General features: G+C 34.2%; 1 protein-coding gene across 1 annotated transcript; it reads left to right on the top strand.

The window, feature by feature from the left end:
• Window positions 1–7949: 7949 nt before the first annotated feature.
• On the top strand, window positions 7950–8552 carry LOC142163451 (uncharacterized). Its single transcript, XM_075220738.1, has one exon. It carries the CDS (start codon window positions 7950–7952, stop codon window positions 8550–8552), a length of 603 nt encoding a protein of 200 aa, XP_075076839.1.
• The last annotated feature ends 1344 nt before the right edge of the window (window positions 8553–9896 follow it).

Genomic DNA, 9896 nt, shown 5'->3' with positions numbered 1-9896 from the left:
GGAATTTTTTCTTTATTCTCCCATTCTTTTTTATTTCTATGTTTATTTTCTTTTCTTTTTTCTTTTTTTTCTTTTCTCCTTTTCTTTTTTTCTCGTTTTCTTCTTATTTTTTTCTTTTTTCCTTTTCTAATTTCATTTAACTTCTTTTTTTATATTCTTTTTCTCTTCATAATCTTATTTCATTTACTGTTTTCACTATTTTTATTTTTTTTTATATTATTACTAAAGAAAAATCAAATTGTGTACCAATTAAATGTAGTTAATAAAACCAAAAAAATATTAACTAACATATGATACTAGTATAGTATATAGCTATACCAACAGGGTATACAATTGTACGCAATGAGTTAAAAAAAAATTTAGTCAATTATTGAACTAAAATAGTATCAGTTGTCAATAAAAAAATTAAAAAATTCTAAAAGGATTTAATTGTAAGAGTATACCGTTACATCATATAGCATACTATAATTTTTATTTTATTTTTTGCATTTTCAATTTGCCCCTCACGCTGGGTAAAAGCTTAAAACAAATTAAAAGGGAAAAGGCAAGTGAATTTACGGGCAATAAGTATACTATTATAGTATATTGTATACTATTACAGCATATTGTTACAGTATCTTGCATATTATTACAGTATACTATAACAATATATTGTATACTATAATAGTATATTGTTGCAGTATAACTATATACTCCTATAATATATTAGTATACTGTGGCAATATACTATTTTGTAAACTATAATAGTGTACTGTTGCAGTATAGCTATATACTCCTACAACATATTGTATACCGTATCGGTATACTGTAGCTGTGTTCTTCTTCGATTTTCAACTGAAAAATTCGACTCAATCGCCTCAAATCAGGTCCAAATACTATCAAATTTCAGTATGAACTTCCAGAAGGTACTATAAGCAATATTTAACAATACCCACTTTGAATCAAACAAGAAAACGTCAAAAATAAAATTGAGATTCAAACCCAACAATGGTGGATATTCAATCTTAGGAGTGAACTTTTCTCTTTTGAAATTAATCTTGTCGATTTGCCATATTTCTGAATGGAATTGATGTATTGTTGTGTCTGTTTGTATGTTTCTTCAAAATCTTTTTTCACTTTTTCTACTTCCTTCACCACCTCGTCCATTTGGGGGTTTTGCAGATATATAGCAAGTGAAACTAGCGGGTAAATAGTTTGGGAAGTATGGATAAAAATAGTAAATAGTTTGAGTCTGGGAAGTATAAATAGTTTGGAATTAATAGGTATAAAGTGAGATTTTCTCTTTAAAATCCATTAGCACCCCAACTTCTATTGGTTTAATAAAGAGCAGGGAAAAGAAATTGGGCTCACGCGCACAAGAGATGGACCGCAAGGCAAAATGTGTTGATTTTCCCTCCCTGCGCGCGGAATAGATACGAGGCTTGATCCAAATCACCTTCTGAAAGATTATTATTTTAATTCATTTCTTTTATTTTTATTTGCCTTCCTTGAACTTAACGGAACAATATTAAATTTGTCAAATTAGCCAGTACAACATAAGCCTATATATTCATGGTATTTTGGACTATCTTTTCTAAATTTGGCTGACGGAGTTATTTGATACCTGTGTTGGTTGGAGATAGTTGGTATTCTGTGAAATAGTTGAGCTACGCGTAAGCTAGCTCGAACATTACAATCATTAAAAAAAAAGTTGACTTGTCAAATCCTGGGGAATATGCTGCGGGCGAAATATCTTCAATAATAAAGTACTCACACGGTTGAAGCTAATTCAGTTCTTTACATTATTATATCTCCTAACACTATTCAACTCCATCAACATCCTCAAGGACAAGGACTACAAACTCAGTTAGCTGAGAGAAAGAGGATCGGATATGATTTCACTAAATTATTGAGATAAAGAACATGCAGCACGTTGATCTCCAAATTAAGTGCAACCACTGACTATAGTGAACCTTAGATAGCAACACCAACAAACAACTCATACGCATGGGGCATTTTCGTTCTTTGCTAGTCTATTAGTCAATTATGGGGCATCCCAAATTTGGTGTATATCACTTGCTCCAGTTCTATCCATCAAGAACGATATTATGATCTTACAAGTCATAATTAGCTAGGGATGTTCATGGTTCAGCAAGTGGTTCACTATTCAACTCCACAAACACCCTCAAACACGAGATACTCAGCTAGCTGAATTTGACTTTTTATCTTTACTCGTTATAATTATTTTATAGGAAATGGTCCAAAGAGAGAAAAAGGAAAAAGAAATTGGGTGTACGTGAACAAAGTCCCATATGAAAAGTAGAAAGGAAAAAGATTCCACTTATAAGGAGTTGAATGCTCTTAATTATGGTGAGGCCTTCTGGAAAAAATCGTGCGGGCTTGCCCAAAGCGGATAATATTACATAATGTTAAGAATATCTTTAGGCTATTTTAGTCCAATAACTCGTATCAAAGTTAATGATTTAGTGGGACTATGAAGGTGGCAGAGTGCGGCCTGGGAGCTCGGCTCAGTGTCTTTGCCCGTCTACAGGGTTTACAACCTTTACCGGTATCTTTAAAGACACATACACAATCTTTGGACTTTGGTAACCGTAAATACTGAGGATCGTGTGGGTGGTACACAATTAATTAATCTCCAAATTAACTCGGAAAAAATTATAGGGTGTGTGTCAACAAAACTCTATATGGAAAGTAAAAAGGAAAAAGATTCTATTCATAAGGAGTTAGATACTTGTATACGGTTAAAACCGGGCCTATCTGATTGTACTATTTGATCGAGACCAGAGAATTGCATCTAGGGTTATTGTAATGGATCAGACCAGAGCACGAAGACGAGGTATCGAATTTGAGAATCGAGGTGGCTGTCGAGATCGAGGCCACCAACGATCAAGACCCAATATGACAGACTTCGGGCAAAGCGCAATAACGGAGATCGACTAGATATCCGTAACTGGTTAAAGATCACGATGAAAATCGCGGAACATATCAAATCAAGGGCGATTGTTTAGGCTAATCATAGCATTTACTTCCGTAATTAGAATTGTACCATAAATATGATTCCTCTACATATAAAGAGGGTTCTAATCATTTTATAAACACCTGACACAGAGGCGGATGCAGTGTGAGAGTTACGGGTTCAATTGAACCCATAACTTTCAACGTGGAGTAGAAATTTATCTGTAAAAATTCATTAAAATTGTAAAAATAATAGATTTGAACCCATAACTTTAAATATATAATGGGTTCAATATTAAAAATCTTAAAAATTGAACCCATAAAATTTAAATCCTGGATTCGCCTCTGACCTGACATACACGCATATCAAAGCAATACAATAATCTCTCTTTAGTTTACACTCTCTGATTCATCAGCTTATCATATCTTTCACTGTTCTTGCATTAACCAGTTCGAGGGCATCTGAGCTCGAGGGCTTAATTACGTTGTAACACGAATTTGCTTTATTTTATTGTCTATTTCAGTTATTAATCTTTACATTTATCAATTGGTATTAGGTGAAATCACATATCCTTAAAACTACATTATAAGTTTAATTATTATCCAATTTTACGTGTAAATAATACTTTTAGTGGTATGAGATCTTTTGAGAAAAATCATATGCTCTTGATCCAAAACGGACAATATCACACCATGTTAAAATATATTTTTACCCCCCTCCCACCCCACAAAAGAGAGGATGACTTCACTTATTTATTGTGAAAAAGAACATCACATTGATCTTTTAAAGTGCAACCACTGACTATAGTGAACCTCAGTTAGCAACCACAAACAAACAACTCCAAAATACACATGGGGCATTTTGGTTCTTTTTGAAAGTCAATAAGTAAATGGAGGCATGTCCACATTTGTTGTACTCCACTTGCTCCAATTCAATTCTAATTAGCTCATCTTAGCAAATAACGCGTAGAGGATGAAATAAATTGTGTGATCTACTTCTTGGATTAAAGAATGAACGCTAAGGATATAGTTTACCTTTTATGTTATGAAGACCATTATTATGGTCATATTATGGCCTTTCTGAAACAGTCTCTCTACCCCAGGGATAGAGGTAAAGTCTGCGTACACATTACTTTCCCCAGACCCACCAGTGAGATTATGCTGTGTTGTTGTTATATTTATTGAGGAATGTGTGGAGGGGGAGGGATTGCACTATGCTTTCTAGTGGTTGATGATTGAACAAGTTTAAGCAAATAGAGTAATCATTCTTCTTTTTTTTTTTGGTAATTAAAATTTTTATTACCAAGTGAAAAATTTACAGATCAAGACAAAAAAAAGGAAAAAAATAAAAGACAAAATTGTTCTAACACTGGACAGGTAGTCCCAGTAGAGTGATCATTCTTTTCTTAACTTAAATGCCACTTAGGCTTGTTGTGTCAATACAATGTATGTGTGGTTTCGAGTTTGCTACTTCACCTGCCACTGATGAAGTTTGGTATCATTAATTGCCTAAATATGTGCTAGGCATTGAACTTTTGGGTAAAATTTGTTAGTTTACAAAGTCTGGTTTGATACTATTTCAAGGGAAGAACGTATGAAAAAAAATAAATTAGAAGAAGTAAATAGGATAATGCATAAATAGACTCTCAAACTTGACCTCAGCTGGCAAGTATGCCTTCCAACTTTGGATGTGCACAAGTTGGCACCTCAACTTGTATAATGTTGAATACATAAACACAAATACTGACGCGTCACATAAATTTTGGAAGTGTCTAGATGGTCATTTTGTAAGTTGGAGTGTTCAACTAACAAAGTAGAAACAAGATGAGGTACCTGCTGATGCACACCCAAAGTTGGAGGGCCTATTTATCGGCTGTGGCCTAGTTTGAAGGCCTATTCATATATTATGCCGCGATAACTTTGAAGTGGCAAAAGTTGGAAAATCTATAAGCAAAAGAAGTTCGAGTGATAAAATATGCCATTAGATTTTGGATTTAAAAAAAAGAAGCTTAGGAACTTTTGACAGGAAATCCTAAAGCTTTACCAGTCTATTGCCATGTTAAGAAAAAGAAAAGCATTTTCAATAAATTTTGAAAAAGCAGGCAGTGGGTGCCAATACCATCATTTAAAGAACAATGGACGGCGCTTAGTTCTAAATGGAGAAACTCCGGGTGAAGAATCTTTCTCCCTAAATGGATTATACATGAAGCGAATTTGAATTAGTTAGGTCATTAAATTTGAACTTGAATGCTTAAAATGGAATAACGTGGTGCGTAATGATTCACATATCCGACTTCAATTTGTGTGAGAATGATACGTAATAACAGTAGTTGTTGTTGCTTTAACTGACGCTCTAAGACATTACGTGAGAGTATCTATTTGTACTCCATCTTTTGTATAGAAATTGAACTTCTTCAAAATAGTTGAGTCAAACTTGTTAGAAAAAATTACATTTTATATCTGCTTCCAAAATAATAGCCGATAAAATATACTATAATTTTTATTTATTAGCATATAATATATATTTTATACATAATAATATATATTTTTGATATATTTGACTAGTGTAATTAATTATTTTTGGCCGGCCGACCCAATGTGTAAGTAGGCGTTTGACCATAGGTTTTGAAAGTTTTTTTTCTTTCGATTTTTATGTGTTTGTTTGTAGAATTAATCTAGTTTTTAGGAGATTTTGAAAACCAAACTTCAAATCCCAAATAAAGTTTAAAATCTCCTTTTGGGCCATTTAAGATTTTTTAACTGAAAAAAGAACTTTTTAACATGTCAAAACTTGCCCAAAATTCATGTCCAAACACTTTAATTTCAAATCAAAATATTTGTGAATCTATCTCCAAATGGGTCCTTAAGTTGCTCAACTTTTTACTCCCATTTGAGAAGACCCAATAATAGGACTTATGAACTGAACATATAAGCCCAAAGTTCTTGTACCATTTCATTTGATTTTCCTAAAGTGCCCTTACTTTTTTCGTTAGTTTATAAAAAAACCTCAATTCCCTAATCAAAAGAGACGAAGCAGAGTTCATCTCTAACAGTCTTACCTTTTTTTTTTGTACCACTGCAATAGCATAACCACCAATTTCATTACTTCCTTAACCAGAACCTTTTACTCATATTCTTTAATGAAATTCTCTTCCTCTACTTTTGTTTTTTTGACTTTACTCTTTAATTTCTTACAAGTAAAAATAAGGTATGTAAAATTAATAGAATGGCAATTAAATTGGGGGAACTTTTAGATGAAAAAACCAAAAAGAAAAAGAAAAGTAAGAAAACCATATATATATATATATATATATATATATATAAATCCAATTTGAATAAAGGGGTCAATTCATTTCTTTTTCTTGTCTTTTAGAGAAGTCATAGATGATCACATACTACTTATATCTAGTAGAGAAAGCAAGCAATCCTTACAATCATGACATCGATCTGCTGCCGAGGTATCTATATTTTATACTTCTATCTAATATCTCAATGTAGAATCCAGAATTCAAGTGATTGCTATAAATCACTGTGCATAGGCTTCAATAATACAAGGCCAAGCAGGAATCTCAATGATATTGTAACGTGGAAATCCAGCTTCTTTTAACAATATTTTCCATTCATTTTCACTCCTTTCTTTCCCACCACTGCTGTCTGCTGTGCGCTATCATAAGCAAATCAAGTATAAATCCCATGTCGTCGAATAAACCCTCACCCTCCGACTTCAACTACGATCACTTTTCCAGTTTTCTCCGGTATCGCCTTTCTACAGTTCTTCAAGATCTTAACACAATCTTCGTCACCCCAATCATGCATTACCCACGGCGTTTTAAAACATTACGAGTTTAACTTAGGTCACTATTAAAAAACCGGCCAAAATATTGACCCAAGTTGGTCGGTTTTTCAAAATACATTTTTTCCAATTTTTTTTTTTTTTTTTTTTTTTTTTTTTTTTTTTTTTCAACTTCGATCGTTTTTTTGGGCGCAAAAATGGAAGAAACTATTTTTGCGTCTTGCAAAATTTATTTTTTAAGAAACCGATCAATTTTAGTCGGTTTTTCATTAAAATAAATTAAAATTAATATTCAAAAAACTGACCGTAATTGGTCGGTCATTTTAAAAGACCAACCAACTTCGGTCGTTATTTATTATCGATCAGCCTTATTTCGACAGATTAAAGTCGGTCGAAAACCGATCGGTTTTTCCAATTTTCCGTCCGATTTTGGTCGATATTCCTGGATGACTTTTCACAGTTTTCTAGTAGTGAAATTTTATGTGAACCATTATTAACTTTTCAGCCAATATTATATTAACTTTTGAGTATATAATTTCAAAAGTGCAATTAACTCTTGCAATTAATTCGGCTATAAGACATAAAATTGAGCTCATTAAAAGTTTAAATTTGGGTCCCATTGGCTAAGTGCACCTATGAAGAACGGAGACAGTAAAGTTTAAAATCTTTCACATTAACATATGAATTTACTTAGATACACAGACAAACTATAATTTTTATCAAATTAACAATAAATGTTTATCAATAGAGGTATTTGAATTTAACTTAGGTACACTGTGGGGAAAAAACAAAAACTCTTCTCTCTCTCTCAGCGCATGATAGAGTGCATGTGCTAACGTACGCTAGCCAGCAATGGGGAGGGGAAGGCCAAAGAGAAATGCAACCACGATCCAACTAGTTGAATACACAGGAACGAGCATCAACACTCAAAGTCCGGGAATAGAGAGCAGTGCGGTCAGAGAAACAGGGAAAACATCAATGGAATAGTGGCCGCTACAAAGGAAGGTATGAAAACTCCACGTGATAAGGTCATTAATAGTGATAAAGTAGATTCCGGAGGTCTGATGAAACATGCGAACCTAGTGCCAGTAAAGTTGAGACAATTGAGACAACTGGAGATACAAGGGCGGCAACTAAAACTCAAGTGAATTTCCCAACTGCTGATGTCGAGACAGGTCAAAAACAGTGGGCAAATTTATTCATGGGATCTAAGCTTGCAGCGAAGGGAATGGATCCAAGATGTATTGCTCCAACCCTAAAAAAAAGTGAGGTAATTGTGGAACTATGCAAGGAAGAAGTCGAGGAGGAAACTCAGAAGTGGAAACAAGCACTAATTTTGTATATTGTTGGAGAAGCTCCAACTATAGGAGTCATGGAACGATATATTGCTTTAGCTCGGAACTTCACAGCAAAGCCTAAAGTATACTTTCACAATGATGGATACTTTGTGGTAAGATTTAACTCCATTGAAGATAGGGATGAAATGTTATACTCAGGGCCTTACATGTTGAATAATAAACCTATTATTATGAAAGTGTGGTTTGCTGACTTTGATTTCAATAAAGAAGTTTTACAGACCATTCTAGTATGGGTCAAATACCCTAATCTGCCTCTGAATTGTTGGGAAAATAAATCACTGAGCAGGATCAGTAGTGGCTCGGGAATTCCCCTATATGCTGATACTTGCACTACCCAAATAGATCAGATTTCCTATGCTAGAGTGTTGGTTGAGGTGAATGTTACTAAAGAACTGCCTAGATCCATTAAGATGAAGGAGGGAGTTCATGCAGGAGATAGCATATGATTGGGTCCCTGAATTCTGCCACAAATGTATGCAAGTAGGCTATAAATGCAGAGCAGAAGATCAGCTAGGACCAAAACCTAAGCCTAAGAATCAGAAGCAGAAGCAGGAATGACAACCTAAACCTGTGCCTAAAGTACAACAAGCACCTATAGCTGATAAAGGGAAACAAAGGATTACACCTCCTAGAGTTGAAGAAAATGCTAGTACTAGTACACAAAATGCTAGTACTAGTACACAAAATGCTAGTACTAGTGTAGGAGCAATTAAAGGAGATGAGGAACAAGCATGGTAGATAGTTATAGGAAAATCATCAGCTAGAAGCAGAGAGAGAGAGAGACAAACAATTGATATAGTTAATATGATCAATGGATTTAACCTCCTCACAGAGTCCAAACTGCAGTTAACAATGCCAAGGCAAATGGAGGAAGGAACAAGCCGGCATAGAGGCAATACTAGGTAGGATGGGCCTGCACAATCTCTTTTTATACGTGTATGAAGTTGGTAACATAGAATATAAGGGGAATAAATAAAACCCCTAGACAAAAAGAGGTAAAGTGGTTCATACGAAGTAATAAAGTTCATATAATTGCACTATTAGAGCGCAAAATAAAAGAGCAAAAGGTCATGCAAATAATAAGGAAAATCACTCCTGGATGGGAATGGCTAGATAACTATGAATATAGTTATCTAGAATCTTGCTGCTGTGGGATACAAATGAAGTAGACGGTATGGATTTGGGAAGATCATCTCAATTATACATGCTTTAGTACACATGTAACGACTCGATCGGTCATTTTGAGCTTTTGCACTTCGTTGGTTAGTTTTTGGGCATGAATAGCCTCGTGGGATGTATTATGACTTATATAAATTATTGGTTTTGGTTTTCAGGGTAATCAAAATATATTTGGAAGAGCAGTTCTCAGTTTGAAGCTTAAAATTTGAAAGGTTTGACTGAGTTTTGACTTTTTAGTATTCGATTTCGGATTTGGATTTTCATGATTTATTAGCTCCGTTAGGTAATTTTGGACTTCGGAGCGCGTCCGGAATATATTTTGGAGGTCCGTGGTAGATTTAGACTTGAATTGACGAAATTGAAATTTTGGCATTTTCCGGTTGGTACTGAAAATTTTGGTATAGGGGTCAGAGTGGAATTCCGGAAATTGGAGTAGGTCCGTTGTGTCATTTGTGATATGTGTGCAAAATTTCAGGTCATTCGGGCGAGGTTTGGTAGACATTTTGATCGAAATTGGAATTCGGAAGTTTTTGGAGTTCTTAGGCTTGAATCCGTGGTTGATTTGATATTTTGATGTTGTTTTGAGTGTTCCGAAGGTTGGAACGAGTTTT

The sequence above is a fragment of the Nicotiana tabacum genome, chromosome 8 (genome assembly GCF_000715075.1).
Source record: "Nicotiana tabacum cultivar K326 chromosome 8, ASM71507v2, whole genome shotgun sequence".
NCBI lineage: Eukaryota > Viridiplantae > Streptophyta > Magnoliopsida > Solanales > Solanaceae > Nicotiana > Nicotiana tabacum.
Note: the sequence above shows the minus strand (reverse complement) of the source record. Positions and strands in the feature narration are given on the sequence as shown.